Consider the following 20,018-nt stretch of genomic DNA (forward strand, 5'->3'; position numbering starts at 1 on the left):
AAGCAGCCCCTTCTACAATGCCCTGGGACTTCTTTCCCAAGGTGATCATACTATTCAAGAAAACAAAGCAAACAAACAAACAACAAAACTAGCAGGTTTGAGGAGTTGGAATTCCAATCTCACCCTCTACCCAGAACACAGGGTGGACACAGACATTAGCTTGCCTGCTCTGCTTCCTCCAAAGCCTTTGAGAAGTAATGGAGAGGTCAGTGTCCTATCCAATCCAATAACTCAAGGTAATATTTCTTGGTAAAAGTTATTTTAAAATAATATTTACCAGCACACCCAAGCTATGAACAGAGGTCAGGACTACAAAGCCATCCCACACAATCCTCACACAGCATTCCTTCTTCCTACTTCTGAGAAGCACAATATGCCAAAAAATAGAAGCAGTATTTTCATTAAGGGTTAACTCTCAATCAGGATTTGGTATAAATTAAGGTATTATTTTAAAAAATCATAAAAGCAAAGATGTGAATTTCCAGGAGTTAGAGTTAGTAATTCAACCCAGAAATGTAGGGAAATGTTTGCTGTGTTAGTGGTACATACCAGTGGTGGTGGTAGCAGTGGAATTGGGGTAGCTGATATTTACTGAGTGTTTACCATGGACCAGCACTGTGCCAAAGGCTTAGAGCTCCTCATTTAACCGGGAGAACCACCTGAGTGTTATTTTACACAACGGTATAAAATAAAGGGAACACTGGGATAGTATTCTAAATTTGATCTAAGATTATAATCGTGCTGCATGGTAATGACTGAGTAATCCTGGAGTCCAGACCATCGTGCAATTATTGCTGACTGACAGACTAACTTACTCCCTCGTTTCTTTCTGGTTGCTTTATAAGGGAGGTCTTCCACAATCACCCTATATAAAAAAGCAAATTCCCATCTCACACTTGCTGAGTATCCCATTCAAATATAAGCTCCAGGGATGCCTGGGTGGCTCAGTTGGTTAAGCCGCTGCCTTCGGCTCACGTCATGATCCCAAGGTTCTGGGATGGAGTCCCACATTGGGCTCCTTGCTCAGCAGGGAGCGTGCTTCTCTTGCTGCCTCTGCCTGCCTCTCTGCCTGCTGTGTGTACTCTATCTCTAGCAAATAAATAAAAAAATCTTTAAAACAAACAAACAAAAACAAAAACAAAAAGAAAGAAAATCTAATATAAGCTCCATAAGGGCAGGAACTTGTCTTCTCAACTGCTATAGCCCAGTACCTAGAACAGTGAGTGCCCTGTCCGTGTTAGGTGTTTAATGCATATCTGCTGAAGGAATGAGTAAATGAATAATTGATCAACAAAACCAAACTCTGACAAAGATTAATTTTAAATGAATGATTTGTGTTTACTTCTTGATTTTAAAAGCGTTCTGTGGTAGGCTCACCAGAGTCTCTTAAAAAGACTGGGCGGGGAATATTGGACTGCATGACTCTATTTGTTGAAAAATTCCCTGTAGCTCACATTCATGTTCAAAATCATTCTGTTGCTTATGCTCTTTGTGCTTAAAAAAAAAAAAAAAAGAAAAAGAAAAAGAAAAGAAAAAAAAAGGGCAAAAAGCCTGAAACTCCGTTCCTAGTGGCTAATAAAGTTTGGGCATTAAATACTTTGTTGAATATTAGAGACAAATTTTAGATTAGGCAACTCTGCTCATCGTTGGACAACATCCTCTGAACATCTACAAGTGCCAAGCACAGAGAAAGTGCTGGGAGTAACCACACAGTGCAATATGAGGGCTAATGACCTTCCACTAATATGGGACATCTGCTCTCCCTGATTGCCAACCTCTCCCACCTTGGCTTTCTAGAACTAAGTGAACTCAAACAAACAGGATTTTTAGTATAACTGACCTCCCTGGCAACTTTTATCATTTCCTGCTGGTAGGAAGGCAAAATAAAGGACCGTAGAAATTTATACTTTTCATTTGGGGAAAAAGGTCATAACTTTGGGAGACTCTTAAGAAATTCATAGGAATGAAAAAGATATTTGTAGGAAAATTGTTTTTTGAGGAAAAACTTCCATTTTTAAATGAGTGGAAATTATGGCTTATGTGAGAATCTAAGATAATTGGGTAACACTGGGCTAAACTTTTTTTTTTTTTAAGTTGGCTCCATGACCAACATGGAGTGCAATGCGGGACTTGAACTCCCAACCCTGAGATCAAGGCTTGAGCCGAGACCACATAACTGACTGAGTTACCCAGACACCCCCAGAAAGATAAATTTTAATAGGTGTTTAAAACTTCAAAATGAAGTGCATTCTGACTACGTTCATTACTCAAGCTTGGTCATTTATTACTGATCCTTGTGAAGAGAATAGCTATTAAGTGATTCAAACAGAAAAAAATCTGTCAGTTGATGTGAAAAGTACTTGTATATTTACTTATATATAAGTGTATGAAATTTTACTGATGTTGTTAGAGCCCTGCATGTTTCCTGTTTCTCTTTCAGTTTTTGCTTTCAGAGGAAAAAAAAAGGTTAAACTTATATTCCACAGTGCAAATTCTTTTTTCATATACCCCTAGATATTCCTGTTTTGCTTAGGCTAAGGATTCTAAAAGTAATAAAGTTGTATTCATTTCTCCTCCAAAGGAATTTTACTTAAAACAAAAATGATATTAACATAAGGAAAGGAACTCACACTTTATTCACAGCGTTTTTCCTCACAATGTTCTCTTTACATGCTGTATCTACCTCCGGGAAGCTTATGTGACATTAAATAGTAATGAGAAAAAAGTTTCGACTTGAACTCACACTCAAACTATCAGATGCTTTTGGATGGTGTGCTAAGCTTTTGTGATTAGCTGTGGCACAGCACTCATTCTGCAAGAAAGTGGCTGATGTCTACCTATAAATGCTGGCATCAGAAGAAACATGCTTAGCCATTTCAAAATCCTGAAACTAACCAATGAAATAAGATCATAAGCAGATTTGGGATACCAGGTGAGATGGGCTAGCTGAACACCAGCCTTGCTTAGATACCTTTAGCTCAGTCCTATGACCACAAACACATACGAGTTAAAAGGAGTTGGGCTATTATACAAATCACTCAAAAGTACGAAACTTACATATTGACATATCCTTTACACTTCTGATGATTTTCTGAACACAAACATGACTTTTGATGTGGCACAGAGAACTATCTATGGTCTAGACACGTTCATAAACCTGTGGGTCCATCTGATTTTCCTTAGCTCCACAAAAAAGTCCTGGCTAAACAGATCACTGTATTAACTGGTTAGACTCCAAAATTTGGAATGAAGATGTTTAATGTTCTTGTGCCTCCAATCCAATCCTGAATTGCAGTACTCACAGCTGTTGCCTGCTCTATTACCCCTCTGTCCAGCTGAATGTTCGGGCTCCTTGTACGGAAACTGTAAGGTGGTATCCAAGGTTCTGAAACCTTCTTTAAGAGAATGATGTTTGTAGTACTCCACAAGTTCCTTCAGGATAAAAGAATTAAAAGATTATTTTTGATAAGGATCCTTTTATTCTCAAACACATGGACTCCTTGAACACATAACTATGTACAAGAGGAGGATGACTGATTTAATGCCACATTTTTCATAAGTATATGGGGGGGTAAGTCAACGATCATCCTTCCCTGCTTTCTGGATGTACGCAGCACCTAACTAACTAGTAATTGTCCTTTTACTCAGACCGGCCATTGGTAATGGGAGTTACCTCCTACTCTTATTCATGGATAGAGAGCATCCTGTTAGTCTTCAGTCAGATGTGGTCAATGAAAAGAAACCATACTAGACTTTAATTGCAGAACAGTAATTATTGTTCTTATTTATGAAATACTTGCTTTTCTAAACAAACATAAAGGGAGCAGCTGTTTGCTGAATATATAGCAATTTCTCATTTCCTGCATTGTCTTTCAACATAGCAGAAAAACAAACTTGATTCTCAACGTTCTTTTCCACAGTAAACCAAAACTGATAAACCACAAATGCCCCCTGATGTTATTTCTGGCTTACAGTGAAGTGTTAGTGCCCTTCCATGGCTCTGCACAGCATCTGCTACTTAGAGAGGTCAACAAGGTAGTACTTTGCATTTTCCCTTACACCTAATTTGCCTTAAATATACCCAAGCCTAGTTGAATAACCATCCACCATCTTCCATACTAAAATTTCAGAAATTTCTCTTAAGATGTCTGCACAAATCTGAATGTGTGCAGTAGATTCTGCACAAATCTGAATCCTTCTATTTTAAGTAGAAAAATGAATAATAATTCATAATGGAAAAATGCACATTATTATTAGATGAGTACTACAGGTATAATGTTTCTTAGAAATAACTAAAATAAAAAGCAATATCATTTTTAACCTAATTGGTGCTGCTATCAACATTTAAAACAAATAGGGTAAAAGTAACTTATTTCTTCTAAAAACCACACTGTCATCAACTCAGTACCTCCATTCAGTGGTTATGTTCAAAGTTTCCCAAAACAAATCAACTGAGAAGAAGCGAAAAAGAATCATCAATGATTTCTATTATTTATGATTTACATTATTTATGGCTAACCTTGGATGAGTTATAGAATGCATTGTGTGGGGTGTTCCAGGGTCATTAAGATTATGAAGATAAAGCTACTACTCTCTAGGAATGCTCACTCTTGAAGGAAAGTTAGAGGTTATGGGCGCTCAAAGGCAAGAAAGAGCAATTCTTTTTGTGAGCCCCATGGAGAGGATGAGGGAATGGTTCATGACAGAGGTAGCTTGGCTTAAACTGAATAACAGGCAAAACTGCAGAAGCTAGGAAGGTGGAAAGGATTGCTATAAGTAGACCAATCCATCTAGGAACAGACATAAAGGTAGAGGCCACATTCATAAACACAAAGCAGCTTGATTTGGCTGAAGCACTGGGTAAGGCAAATGGAGATTCTTCAACTCCCACATCTGTAAAATGTGGAGAATGCACCAGGGCACAGACTATAGCGAGAATGCATAGAGTGTCTGGCATGTGTGAATAATCATAACTATCACCACAATCCCCTATGCCAGGACTTTTACAGGGCTTTGCACCATCTCCACACAATAAATAAGAAACAGGTTTAATCCCCATTGATAGTCAAGTCTCAGAGAAGTTAATCAACTTGTGCAAGGTTGAACAGCTGATTTCTGTCTCCAAAGTCTGTGCTCTTAACTATATCCTACTCTTAGCAAGTATTGCTTGGCAAATGTAAATACAAAAAAATGGAAGCAAAAGGAAAGGAGCATTTTCTAAATGTCCATGATATACCAAGAACTTTGTTACCTTAGAACTAAGATGCTAAGGTTTTACATACTTCACACCTGTAACTATCCCTATCTATCTATCTATCTATCTATCATCATTTATGTTTCTTCTATTATTTCTTTTTTGAGCCCAGATTATGGTGGTTTTTGATGAAGCAAAGGAATCTGGAATCTGACCAACTTGTAAAGAAAAAGAATCAAAATGCCAGAAAGAAGCTTATATCCTCAAAATGGCTTCAATAATCAGAATGTGGCATTTGTATTATGGTGATTTTTAACATGGTTTGCAAAGTCTAGAATTAAATTCTAGAGACTAATATTATTTAATGGTTTTTAAAAAATAAAAGGCAAAATTTTGTAAGGTCTCTGCAAGAACTGTACATACACATACATTGTGTTGCTAATGCAAATGTTTACCAAAGTGTTCTTTTAGTCTTATCATTTAAACTAAGTAAAATGTGTTCTTTAACAAAAATATGAAAATAAACCTGAAAGTAACTATAAGCCAATAACTTGGAGCTTCAATGTAATTTTGTTATAAATAGTATGAATTTTATGCATTATAATATTATGGATTAGTAGGAATTAAAGTTTATGTGAAGTCGGCAAGAATCCACAGACTTACCATATTGAAAAGGACTTGGTGATCATTTCATACCTTCCCATATCCAAATTTTATGGAAGGAAAAAATGACTTTTCCAAGGCCTAGGGTCATGCAGCTTGGTAAGCTGCAAATACTCTTTTATCACTTCACTAAGCAGAGAAGATATTTTAGTTCCATTTTTACAGACTTATGTGGGTAAATCTTCCTACATGTTTTCTGACTGGGTAGAATTAAATTGTGCCACCATGGGTCTTTTCCAATTTATGCCTTTATGCTTTCTGTATTTTAGTCTAATCCACCCCTGCTTTAGCAGTCATTGACCTTCAGGTACTACAAGTAAATAAGAAGACGCTAAACAAAAGAAATCGCTAAGCTTTCCTTATCTCACACTGACACAGCAGTGTCAACAATTCAAGTCTCTCTGAAAAATAATGAGTGAGAGTCAGTCATTCCAATTACCAAGGAAACAGGCAATGGAGATGATTTATAAACAGCATTTGGACATGGATTGTCTGGCATACATGAAAATTAGAACAAAATTAATGCCTTGTAATCTGGATATAGAAATTCATTTAGAATTTGAATTTAATGACTAAGAAAAACAAAGATTTTGATTAGCCAAGCTATTGAAACCCAAAGGGAAAAGCTTAGGTCATAACCACCTAGGGTCAATCTTCTCTTTGAGAAACTGGCTAATTTAGAACAAGTTCTGGAGTTTGCTTCCATTTCACATCCTTGCCAAATTACAATTTAATTCCAGGCCCTAATAAGTTTCATAGGTAGAAGCATATAACTTTACCATCCATAATGGAAGGATATGGAACCATTTTCAAGCAACAACTCAAACGCACAGACCATTATATACTTATAATGGAAACTGTGTTATTTGACACCAACATGATGAAAGGCAATTCCTTGAAGTTCTGTGATCCTGATTTGGAGAAGCCCTTACGCATTGCCAGAGTGAACTCAAAGGTGCCTGTTAATCCTCTCTCCTCTTCCAAACGTCCTGTTTGCTAGAACAGGAGCCATTCTTTCTGATCAAGTACCCACATGGTATTTTTGAGTTTAGGTGTTAAGGACAGCACTACTGTGAGTTCTCGCTACCGACGGATTTACAAATTTGAAAACATCTTTAGAATAGTAGAGTCTCTTTGAGTTCTGCAAAAGCGTAATGATTCCACAAGGTAAGGATGCAATATAACTTGGTTCAACAAACAGAAACAAAGAGGAGGGGCAGCTCCAGACTATGGTTCCTTGGTCTCTTCAGCAGTTTTTACAGTTATTTGCTAAACCTGTCAAAGTAATTATGCAAGACACAGTTTTTCAGCTGCTTAGCTTTCTTTTTACAATTACATCCTTTTGCTAGTATTTTTTAGTTTCATTGTAGTTATGCTATTAATTCTGAATCCCTTCCCTTTAACCCACTGTGCTATGTGCTTCCCTTACATAAGATGCTTTCCTCCAGATATGGTAGGAAAACAACATGCCTGCATCTCTAGCAGTGGCATTTATGATATTTTACACATACCATATAAGGGGAGCCTGTTTAGCTCCATGACAGTACTTTTAATTCCCTTTCCAGAATAGCAGTGCAGGAACTTTTGCTGCTCTCTAGTACACATTATTTAAGGACGCTGGGGGTCTGCTGCTTATCCTAGAATCACAGTTTTGTATGTAGATAGGAAAGCGAAGACCTATGTCCACTAATCCAGGTCATGAAGTATTTACCGGCTTTTCACTTCTTAACCTCAGCTGCTGATGAACTTTCTGGAGCTGAACCAAGGGACACAAAGCTGAATTGATTGGCCCTTTCCAGCGACTATTCCTTTCATCCTCTTTGCTTGTCTCCTCGGATGGGAGTTCCTTTTGTTACTTTCAAAGTCAGCAAAGCTGGCAGTCATCTTTGGGCCCTACAGCACTTTTTTTTTTTTAAGTCTCAAAGTAACTGAAATACCGTGGAGAGCAGGTTCATTACCATCCACGGAAGTTCTGCTGGTGAGAGCTCAAGCCGCTGTGCCTTGCAGCGATGTGGAGACCCCCCTGTGCCTGCTTTTATCAGGACTCAGCTGGGGCTGTCATTCATTATTTGTGCATCCACTTGCCACCTGCCTCCTAGGTTTTCACTTCAGGAAAAACCTCCTCAGGTCCAGTTCTCTCTGTGCACAGCCTGCGTGTTCCAACAGAACATTCAGTCGCTTCCAGCAGGAAGGCCACCTGGATCCTGGTTACTCATTGGGCAGGACTCCTATTTTCCAGGATATGATCTTGCCGCCCATCCTTAACTTTTGAATTGAGAATGTGATATTTAGGTCCAGAGAGGTTTTCTGCCTTTTCTTTCAACTCAAGATGCTTCCATTTCTTTAAAACACTAATCCCTGTCTCAAAGCAGCTCTAGATTTTTAGATAAGGCTTTCAGGCTGGCCGATTTTGTAAGGCTCTCTTATGTTCCATTTTAACTTTAATGTTTAACGTCTGCAAAGTGCTCTGAGATGTTTTCCGGAGGATGCAATACGTATCATTTGACTGATGGCTCAATCAATGAGTGGTCCTTCCCAATGTTCCTCAAAATACTTAAAGTGAGCTTACAAATGCATCTTGTGTCTTGTGTCCAAATTCTTCATTACCTCAAGAAACCCTCAAACTTCAAAATCAGACTTGAGGCCACTTTTAAAGAAACATTAACTTTTTCTTTATTGTCAGCAATGCATATATATAATGCCATATAGATCCTGTTTTTATGACATCCATAATATGATGCACTAATAAAATTATTGAGTGCTAATTTTTTAAATTGTAGGAATAAAGTAATCTTCGTTCATTAGAAGCAACTTGGTAAGAATGTACTATTTAAATTTAAATATAAAATTCCTATGAAATATCGACTGTTTGGTAAAAATGCTACCCTGTTAATACTTAACTGTCCAAAATAATGAAACAGAATTATAGCACAGATTATTTAAAATAGAAGAAAATACAAAAAGTTTTTCTGTTTGATATTATATTGTATTTTGCATGGAATGAACCTAGTGAGAGGTATTTTACCATTCACAATTTTTTTGTTGTTATTAAAATTACCTTCTTCTGGAATTTGAGAGGCAGGGCAGGGTGGGGGAGGGTCGTGGGGGAAGGGAGAGAAAAAATGAAAGAAGATGGGACCCTGGAGGGAGACAAACCATAAGAGACTCCATCTCAGGAAACAAATTGAAGGTTGCTGGAGGGGAGGAGTTTGGGAGGGATAAGGTGTCTGGGTGATGGACATGGGGGAGAGTATGTGCACTGGTGAGTGCTGTGAATTGTGTAAGACTAATGATTCACATATCTGTATCCCTGAAGCAAATAATACATTATATGTTAATTAAAAAAAAATGCCTTTCTCTGTCTGTATGAGCAGTTAGAGGCAGAGGAAGGAAGAGGAGAAATGCATGTGAAAGATGTGCCCTGTGACTCAAACACAAGGTGAAACACAAATCACTGGAAGTTGACTGAATTTGTCCATTGTTCTAAGAATTATAAATCATGTGGACTCTGAAATGTTATCTAAAACTTGCAAACTGAATTTACAGTGAAAAAAGTGAGTAGGACAATATAAAACTCAATTGGAATTCTTAGAATTATCAGGATTCTGCGGCAAAATTACAGGGGTCTCTTATAAACAACTTTTCAGCGCACAAAATTTCTAAGAAGTGATCGAATTAAACTGACCTCTGAAATAAGAGCAAAATAAGGACCACAGATTGAAAAGAACTAATCAATGCTTACCATTAAACTTTTAAATTTTCTATTTTCTGCAATGTGAAAAAAGCCATCTCTTGTTAAAATCTTGATGTGCTTGGCTTCATTATTGTACCTGTGGGCAATGAATAACGTATGAATATAAATGTGTTTTTAATCAGTAGAAATCAATAATTACCAGAGGGCATGCCCCAATAAAATTATAGGAATTAATTCTGAAGACAAAATATATGCCTATGCCAATACACTGGTGACAGCTAATTAACAAAATATATTTACTAGATTGGTTGAAGATACAACTAATATTTGAAGTGAGAAGTGGTTTTTTGGGGTTTGTTTGTTTACTAGATTGGTCAACTACTCAACAGAGTGACCAATCACTTCGCCCAATTTATTGAGCAAGTTCAGTTTGAGAATATAGAAAAACAAAATCAAATAAGACAAAATCTAGTAATAAATATTTTTAGACTTAACGAGAAACACACACATCAAATCACAAAAATATAATGTTATGAAAGAAATCTAATATGCCAATTAGCAGCCTATAACACTTAATACTGTTTTTCTAACAGATATTTTCAAGTATTAATGAACTGTCTGGATAGATGCATTATTTGTGCTGCAATTAGAACCTTGGTTTATAACATCAGTGTTATATGTGTCAGATGGTCTATGCAATTATGAAAACAGGAAATCTATTTCTGTAAAAGTACTTGTCCTACTTACTTAATGCTAATTGCATATTCTCCTGACTCTTTGGTCCTGTGCCTCACAAGGTAAGTACTATTTACCCTATTAATAAGTTCAGTTTCTGCCTGCAATCTTTCCATTGCTCCAGCATACCTGAAAGAAAGAATGACACAGAAAATCTGGGTAATATACCTGAAACAGAACCGAAGCTGAAAGTAAGTATCTGTCAAGATTTTAACTTAGTGGCAGATCAGAGCTGTTTTTTACTTCGATACTAACTAATTACATTGCTTCAAAAAATAAGGCAAAAAAAATGTCCTTTGAAAAGTGAAAAGCAAAGGCTCTACAAAGCTAGCATGGTAAAGTGAACAGTGCCTAATGCATAAAAGCACCCAGTCAATATTTATCTAATAAATAAACGAGACAAAGAGAGGAGTGAGTAGGTATTGAGTTAGAGAGAGACTTACAGGGAGTTTGAGAAGAAGAAGGAAAAAGACTTGTAAGGGAGGGACTATCACGTATAGGACATTTGCATATAAAAGGTGAAATTTTAGAGGGGAGGGTGTAGGGGGTTTAGGTGAACCTGGTGGTGAGTATTAAGGAGGGCACATATTGCATGGAGCACTGGGTGTGGTGCATAAACAAATGAATCTTGGAAAACTGGAATAAAATAAAATAAAATTAAATTAAAAAAAATTAACCAAATTTAAAAAATAAAAGGTAGATATTTTCAACAATAGAATTCTTCCTAAACTATTTGCACCTTATACATACCCAAATTCCATAACATTAACAGTAATAATCAATGGCCCAAATCCAATGTTAAGATACTCTATAGTGACCCTTTCACATCAAATACAATGTTTTACATTCAATGGCAAAATATAGCAGAGATTTTGGGCAATGAAAGTTAAAGGGAAAAATTTCACATCTCAAAACTCATGACTTAGTATTTCAAAACTTCACGAATTAGTATTCCAGAAAATTCTCTGATTCACACATAGACTAGGGTAACTCAGTTTAAATACCCACCTTTAATTTATACTAAATGCTTATTTAAGATACAAAAGTTTGTTGAAGGAAGACATGTGAGATTTCTAGCAAGTATAGAAGGACAGGCAAGGGCATTTTATGCAGATGGTACCTTGGGATAAAAGCATTTATGATAACCTATGAACTATTAGTATCCAGGATGTTCTTTTTTTTTTTTTTTTTTAATTTATTTGACAGAGATCACAAGTAGGCAGAGAGGCAGGCAGAGAGAGAGGAAGGAAAGCAGGCTCCCTGCTGAACAGAGAGCCTGATGCGGGGCTCGATCCCAGGACCCCTGGGATCACGACCTGAGTCCAAAGCAGAGGCTTTAACCCACTGAGCCACCCAGGCGCCCCAGTACCTGGGATGTTCTGATCACTCTTCCATCTTATCTCTCACTAGTCTCCAACCTTCTTTCAGGTTCAGGAATTTACCAGCCTCTTTTTGGTCTTAAGAGTCTTCCCATAGACTGTCACTGCCTGTACAACACTCACCCAATTCATATACATTCCTTCTCATCACTCAAGCTTAGAGTGACCTTCTCTGACCATCTCATCTGAAGAATGTTGTCCTGCATCTTACACTTCACTCTATTATTCTTATTACACTATTGTAGTCTCTCCAGGGCACCTACTGCAATTAGTATATAGTATATGCATTTTTGTCAAAGGAGCACATGAACATAGCTTCTGAAAGTCAACTAGTGCTATAATAATAATGAAAAAGTAGCATCACCCCATCTGGTTAGTTTTATATCCCAAGTTCCATTTCAAGCATTTTATCTATTTTTTTTAAATCTGTGCTTGCATATTTCTAAATAATCAAACTACAATTCTTAATTTATTAATTTTAGGTGTCAGGAAGGAAAATAATTTTCTTCTCCATTTGTGCTCGTTCCTTCATGGTGCTTCTCCTCACTCTTGTTTCCATAACCTCTACAAAGCCAAGCCATCATCTGGCCCAGTTTTGTCACGTTTTCATAGTCAAAGAACATCCGACACCCAAAAAACAATTCCTCAAGTTTTTGTTCGCTATATCTTACCTTGCAAATTCTCTCCAAATTCTCTAAGAGAATGATAAACCCCTGAGTAATACACTTCTCAACACCATACACTAAACCTGTCCATTTTTTTTCTACGGAGACATTCATTTCTTCTAGACTCTCTTGGTCTAGTCACTACTACTTGCTCTCTAAGCGTGCTGAATTATTACAATCTTGGGACATCCCATTGGTTTCATTCCCTGGATTCTCTATCTCCCTCTTTATTGGTTTATTAGCTCATCCTTCAGCTTCCTGTAAGTGGATACATAGGTTGTAATACTCAGAAAGCCTCCCATCCAGAAAAAACATTTTAATTTTACTTGATATTTAATTGAGAACTTGTCTGAGTATACAATTCTAGGTGAGAAATTACTTTTCTTCTCAGATTTTGAGACACTGTCCTATTGTCTTCTCACTGGCAATTGAGTGCCATTCTGATTCTTTGTATGTGATCTGATTTCTTTTTCCTCCCTGGAAGCTTTCAGACTCTGTCTGCTCTATATTGTAAAATTTCATGATAACGTGCCTTCCAGTTAAATGCCATACGTTTTACTTCAGTACTGTCCTGGGTTCTCAGTGGCATCTTTGATTTGGAGCCATATATCCTTCAGTTCTGGGAAAATTTTGTCTTTTTTTTTTTTTTTTTTTGACAATTGCTGCTCTGTTTTCTCTTTCTTGAGTTCCACTAAACAAAGGCTGTGCCTCCTGGATTAATTGTCTAATTTCCCTATCTTTTCTTCCATATTATCAAATTATTTCTCTGATTTTCTGGAGGATTTGCTCGACTTTATTTTCCAACTCTACTACTTAATATGTAATTTAGAAGAGCTCTTTTTTGTTCTCTGATTTTCCTTTTATAAAGCATCCAGCTCACTTCCTTAGGTATTGTCATCTCTTAATTCTGAGAATATAAATTAAAGGCTTAAAAACTAAATCTTTCTTCTGCTCATTTTAATGTCTGCCTTTTCCTTGTTTATTTTCCCCATTTATTCTATTTGCTCTCTAGTTCAAGGCTTTTCTCAAATGCCTAGTTCTCTTTGTTGCCTGTTTATATTTGGGAGAGAGGCATCTCAGTGGGGGTGGGGAGCACCAAAGCAGACTCTCTGGGTAGGAACATAATCATTTGGCAAGAATGTGATTCATGGGGCTGGATAATACCCAAATGATTTTCGGATTTTTTTTTTTTTAACCGAGTCTATTCAGTTCCTTTAGAGAAAAATCTTCCAGATTCCTGTCTGGATGCAATGAGAGGATAGTCTGTGTGTATTAGACCCAGCTGTCACAGTATTGGAACTGAGCTATATAAAGGACCTGGGGATCGTCATCAGTCAGTGTGTAGACTTTCCTTAATTTGACTACTCCACAGCACAGCATCTCCCTCAATCTCTGCTGGCATTGCTCTTTCTAAGTATAAGCCCTACATGGCTCAGTTTTTCCCACATAATAAACCTTCTAATTCTACTGTCTCCTGCTATGGTAGTGAAAAGTAAGTTGTCTGACTATTTGGAGAATGGGGTAGGAATCTTGGCACCTGCATCCTGTTCTTCATATGGATTTTCAGATGGTTCCCCAGTTTTAAGCCCCACGTCTCATCCCTGCCTGCAGAATGTGCACCGCCCTCCGCCCCCCTGACGCCTGCCAACACACACACACACAATCAGACTACATACAAAGAATCAGAAATCAGAATGGTCTCTTCCCACCATCTTGGAACTGTGGAGGTCTGCTGGGAAAAGGACTCCTAAATCCAACAAATATGACTGGAAGGCTGTGGTCCAAGACCGTTTTTGCTGTCTAGAAAGCGGGGCCTCCAGAACCAGAGGACGCACACAGCTCTTCTTAAAAATTGAAGGTGTTTATGCTCAAGATGAAACTGAATTCTAGGCAGAGATATGCTTACGTGTACAAAACAAAGAGCAATACAATGACTCTTGGTGGCAAATGGAACAAAACCAGAGTAATCTGGGGAAAAGTAACTCAGGCTCATAGAAACAGTGACATGGTTCGCGCCAAATCCCAAAGCAACCTTCCTACTAAAGGCACTGGCCACAGAATCCATTTGATGTTGTACCCCTAAAGGATTTGGATTTACTGTCAAGTAAATAAATAAAGCTGTAGATTTCTTCTCTTGGAAAGGAAGGTGGGGGAGAGAAGGAAGGAGGGGGAGAGAGAGAGAAAGAAAGAAAATAAATCAGAATGTCATTGAGTTGGAAGTTATAAGACAATAGAGCAAAGTCTGAAAATCTGAGATGCAAAATAGTTTCTCACCTAGAATTCCATACCCAGGCAAATGAAGATAATCACCTTGATTCTACCCAAGAGACAAAGTTTACCTTGTGAGAGTAACTTGTTTTTAAATGGAGATGTAATGAATAGACAATGCAGTTGGTGGATATCCAACTTCTTGATGACTTGAGAACCACATGTCATCATTCAGCATCATTTTCTCTAAACAGTGTAGTATTTCCAAAATTGGAAGTTTCCATTTCTGATATTCTTGACCATTTTGTCCCCCAGCAGAAAGCATTTCCCATGAAACTGTCTGTTTAGTGTGAATAAACTAAGTTGCTCAAGAGAAAGAAAAAAAGCAGTTTAAAAATTTTACTATGAAATATCTTTATTTGTTTCTGTCTCCAAGGCTCTTCCCTTATCTGAACACTTTGATTTTTATCATCATTAGGAACAATACTATTCTAAGTAATATTTTCAATAGAATTTTACAGATCTACAAGGGTGCATTTTAAAACAAACTGTTCAAAAACTAATCTGTACCTGGGAACCATTCAAGGCACAGGAGATTAGGTTTTTCAGTTTATTTTTTCTTTTTCAGTTTATTTCTTTTTCTTCTTTCTTCTTCTTTTTCTTTTTTTCTATTTTCTTTTCAGTTTATTTCATGAAATCCATGTAGTTTGTGGCATTAATATTTATCTTTAAAATCATTACCCTGATAGCTATTATGCCTAGTTATGTGCAAAATAATAAAAGAGAAGGAAGCTGATCACCACACTCTCATGATTTTATCAGCTCCTGGTGGTGTTCCCTTTGATTATCCTTGCTACCAGCTCTATTTTCCAAATTTAATTCCTGTCAAGATCATGGTTTTTAATTCCATGTGGTTCTAACCTCAAATTTATCTTTAAGTAAAAATGTAGCAAAGCTTCCCAGTTCTATCAAAGCCTGCTATAACTTCTTCAGCAAGCTCAGGGAGGTCAGAGAAAGCCGGTAATAGTTGCAGAGCGCAGACTCGATGGTTGGGGAGAGCAAGGGGGCTGATGGGAAGAATTCCATACTTTGGAGAGTGTAGTCCTATAACAACTGAGCATTTTCTATGCTTTGGTTATAGAATAGAAAATAGAATGCTTTTTAAAAAATTTTTTTAAAGATTTTATTTATTGTCAGAGAGAGAAAGAATGCACATGAAGGGGTGTGGCAGGCAGAGAGAGGGGGAGAAGCAGACGCCCTGCTGAACAAAGAGCCCATATGTGGCTTAATCCCAGGACCCTGCGATAATGACCTGAGCTGATGGAGCCACCTGGGCATCCCAAGAACACTTTAAAAATACAAGACATTTCAGGTGTTCTATCTACACCTGCAAACTAAACTAGTACTATAAACTCTCAGAGTATCTCATTTATATACATATACTGATATCTAATTTGCATGCCTATATTTCATATCTAGAAAATAAAACAGATGCAGTCCTTTTAAGAGGAGCCAAACATAAAACTCAAGGAAACAAACATAATTAAGTAAATAAGCCCATGTTTCGTACTTAGAGAGGCAATATGGCAATATACAGATGGCATAACTTGGAATCCCAGCTCTAGTGCTCACTACTTGCATGGACTTAACCTTAGTTTCCTCATCTGTAAAGATAATAACAACCTACCTCATAGAGATGTTGGAACACAAAACGAAATAAAATGTAAAATACTAAGCACATAGTAAGCTCTTGGTATATATTAGTCATTAACATCTATGATCACCACTATTCTGGATCCTAAACAGAGTTTTTCCAGTTGAAGATATCACTTCCCCTTAAACTCATCATGTCTAAAAAGTAATAATCACCATCCCCTTTGCTTCCTTATTTCTATTAGTGATAATGTTAGCCTCTAAGTGACAAGTGGGCTCCATGTAGACCCAGAACATGAGACATTAATACATCTTGCTCCTTTCACATTACGATTTACGATCTACTATCCTTTCTGGACTAATTTTTAGCTTCAGACAATGGAATCATATATTTTTTTCTCTGTTTCATGAAATCTACTCTTCTAAAATATAAGATACATATTTGCCTATGACTCACTCTTTTCTGTAACTGTTACAACTTTGAATTTAGTCAGGTGTGTGAATGCATATACACACACACACACACACACACACACACACCACTCTGATGAAGTTATGGAAAGGTCAGCGATATATAAATTCATTATCGTGTTTTGCTGTATCTGAAAACACCTTTAGCCAGGACAAATAGAAATGGAAGGTGGTTTACTACCTCCATATTTAAGGCATCCTTGAGCTAAGGTTGTGGTATTTCAACTTAGCTGCATAAACATTTTTAATACTTACCAGGGTTGGCAAGAATAATCTACAGGTTTGGGCACCTAGGATATAAAAAGCCAAAAAAAATAGATTAAGTTTACTTAAGGGAAGCTTTTAGGAATCAATCATTAATTCAGTTGCGCTGACTCAGCTCTATAAAACCCTAAATAGCACAGTCCTGGAACTATCCATTCGCAGTTTTATACAGAGTGAATCATAGTATATGTCAGATAAGAAGAAAATAATTCATTTCACTTTAATTCATTCTTTCATTCATTTTACCTCCAAGAGGGGAGATAACAGGAAAAATATGAACTGGAAGCTTTTGGTATTTATTTACAAGGCAGTTTAATCGTACCACAAAAATATAAATGAAAATGTTAGGAAACTCAAATAGCACTCTGCTTTCCTAGAAAACAGGCAAAGTAAAAATACATACTGGATGTACACTCTTCTTTTGTATCACAAATTCTAACCTCTGATTTTGAAGTCTACCAACTGGCAAACCTTTTATTGATGAAAAATCATGGGAAATATTCATTTTTCCCTTTTCTCCTATGGTGCTTTGCAAAAGAGAACAATGTTACAATTGTTGTGCAATCAAAGAAAAAGAAAAAAACTTCTAGTTGCTGATTATAACTAGAAAATGAACAAAGCCAAAGAATGTACACCAATATTCCAAGAATAACAAAATACATATTAGAGGAGAACAAAGTTTATAGATTCTTAAGGAAAGATAAGGAGTATGAATAATTTGTTTTGTATTTTGAAATTTTCCATGAATCTCTTTTACCTTTAATTTTTAACAGAGTTCTGATCAATGTAAATACATCTCTTAGCTATGTCAGTTTTCATAATGGGCTGTTAGTATTTTGACCTTCCAGATTAATAGTTATATATAATAAAATTATCTTTCTGGCCAGAGCATCTCCAAAGTTATTAGTATTTAAATATTTTTATCTTATGGATCACATGTTTAATTTCACCACCGTGTAAAATCCTAATACACAGAAAATAATTTTTAGAATATATTACACCCATTCAAATCCTACAAATATTTTCTTATACTATTTTGTTTTCACAAATAGGAATCAACTCTCAATCATTTCTCTTTAGAAGATATACATAGGTTCGGAAATCTGATGGAAAAGTATTTCCTCCTTCCTTCTCCCACTTTGTATTCTTTAAATGCATACTTATTCCTAAATCAATCCTTCTCCCTAGAGAGCTGAAACAAAAAAGCAAACACAACACAACAAAACAAAACCAATAACACAAAGAGGGGACAGAGAAGGGAAAAGAACTTCAACATATTCTATGTTGAAAGCGGAAAGATCCACAAAAACAAAGGGTGATAGAACATTCTAGAGCAGAACCAAATCCCAGGCTATTTCAGTCTGTTGTCCTTTCAGAGCTTTCTCACTCTTTGGTGAATATGTTCTGATAGGTGAAGTGCCAGGACTATCTTCTCGGCACTGATTCCTATACTGAGGGTGGGATCCTACCCTTCTCCATCTGTCCTGGGCCCTCCCCACTTCTTATATAAAACAATACAGACTTTTCTTCTGGATACTTTCCTATCTTTGACTGTGTTCTCATCTTTGATCATTTTTCCCTAATGCCTTTTTCCTACCTTCATCAGAGGCTGTTTACATTGTTAAACTCTGGCTGTAGTCACACAGTTTTAAAAAAAATTTTACTGGATATAGAGTATGCATGTAAAATAATATATATAAGATATGTGCTTCTCCCTGAAGCACATCTTATATGAGTTAGAGCAGACAGTTAGAGGTAAGTTAGAGGTAAGTTTTCTGTGTTTGTTTGGCTAGAAATGTCATTACTTCATCCTTACAAAGGAAAGAAATTTCTAAGTTGACTAATTTCCTTCCAAAACTTTGAACATATCATTCTTATTGCCTGAAATATTAAAGTTTCACACTATAGAATCTCCATTTGGTTCTTTTTAATAGTTCCTATTTCTCTGTTGAGGTTTCCTGTGCATTCATTATGAACATGCTTTCCTTTATGTCCTTGAGCATAGTTATAATAGCTACTTTAAAAAAAATCTTTCCCTGCTAATTACATCATTTGGGACATCTCAGGGTCATTCTCCTTTGATTGCTTTTTCTTTTGAGTATAGTCTGTGTTTTCCTCCTCCTCTACATATTGAGTAGTTTTGGGTAGTATCTTAGACAATTTGAATAATACACTGTAGAAGCTCTGAATTCCATGATGCTTCTAGAAAGAGTGCGATTTTTCTTGAAGTAGGCAGTTAACTTGGTTGAACTCCAACAGCAAACTACCTCCCCTGTGGTGAGAGGCAGATGAATTCTCAGTTTTGTTCTTTTAGCCTCAACTGAGCCACTTTGGGAGTCTGCACCAGGCAGCCAAACTGAGGCAAAGTTTATACACAGAACTTGAGGTCCCTCCCCCTCTGACACTTTCTAAGATTTCGGGCTTCCCATTCCACTTCAAGCTTGAAGTTTTCTTCAAGCTTCACACTCTGCTTCTTCAAGCTAGGGATACTACGAGGTTTCTCTCTGAATTTTAACTACCCTGCATGGTGCAGCCCAGTGTCTGTTCTCAAGCCAGCCCCAAAACCAAGAAGCTAGCCTAGAGTCATCCTCTTTCATTGAGTGTCAACTCTTCCCTTAGCCAATGCCTTCAGACTGCTGATGCTTTACTATCTTGCCCAGAGTTTGTAGCTGTTTTCTGCAGGAAGTATGATCCAACAGGGGCTACTTGGCAACTACCAGAAGTGAAAACTTTTGTTGCCTCCATTATTGCTGGTGTTAGCTATGAGTCAAGTCATCAACTCTTTATAGGTAATCTGTATTCTCCTTAAGGTTGGTTTTAATATTTTCTCCTTGTTTTTGATGTTCTGCCATTGAAATGAACTAAAATGTGTGTACGTGTTGATTAATTTTATACACTTTTCTTGACTCTTGAGATTAGTTTTACCATAAGTTCTGGAAAATTCTCTGCCATTATTTATTTGAAAATTGCTTTTCCACACTATCTCTATTCTCTCCTTCAATAACATGCATTTGAACTTTATCACTTCATTCTCTTTCAGATTTCCACTTCTTAATTTCTCTGGATTATTCACTGAGAAGTTTCTTCAGATT

The 20,018-nt window shown here is 36.8% G+C and overlaps 1 protein-coding gene and 1 pseudogene across 4 annotated transcripts in view; one reads left to right on the forward strand and one right to left on the reverse strand.

The window, feature by feature from the left end:
- The window catches only part of VAV3 (vav guanine nucleotide exchange factor 3), a 360,704-nt gene that overhangs the window by 19,801 nt on the left and 320,885 nt on the right, over window positions 1-20,018 (reverse strand). For 3 of the 4 annotated variants that reach the window (XM_059137589.1, XM_059137591.1, XM_059137588.1), the window contains 4 exons: window positions 16,918-16,952; window positions 10,299-10,415; window positions 9,600-9,687; window positions 3,303-3,432 (listed from right to left, as the gene is read on the reverse strand). In XM_059137589.1, coding sequence (XP_058993572.1) covers window positions 3,303-3,432; window positions 9,600-9,687; window positions 10,299-10,415; window positions 16,918-16,952 — 370 coding nt within the window. Of the gene's footprint in view, window positions 1-3,302; window positions 3,433-9,599; window positions 9,688-10,298; window positions 10,416-10,462; window positions 14,905-16,917; window positions 16,953-20,018 lie in introns of those variants that run through there. The other variant, XM_059137592.1, reaches the window with a different exon arrangement.
- Window positions 14,093-14,446, forward strand: LOC131809845 (large ribosomal subunit protein eL33-like; annotated as a pseudogene).

This window comes from Mustela lutreola, chromosome 10 (genome assembly GCF_030435805.1).
Source record: "Mustela lutreola isolate mMusLut2 chromosome 10, mMusLut2.pri, whole genome shotgun sequence".
Classification (NCBI taxonomy): Eukaryota; Metazoa; Chordata; class Mammalia; order Carnivora; family Mustelidae; genus Mustela; species Mustela lutreola.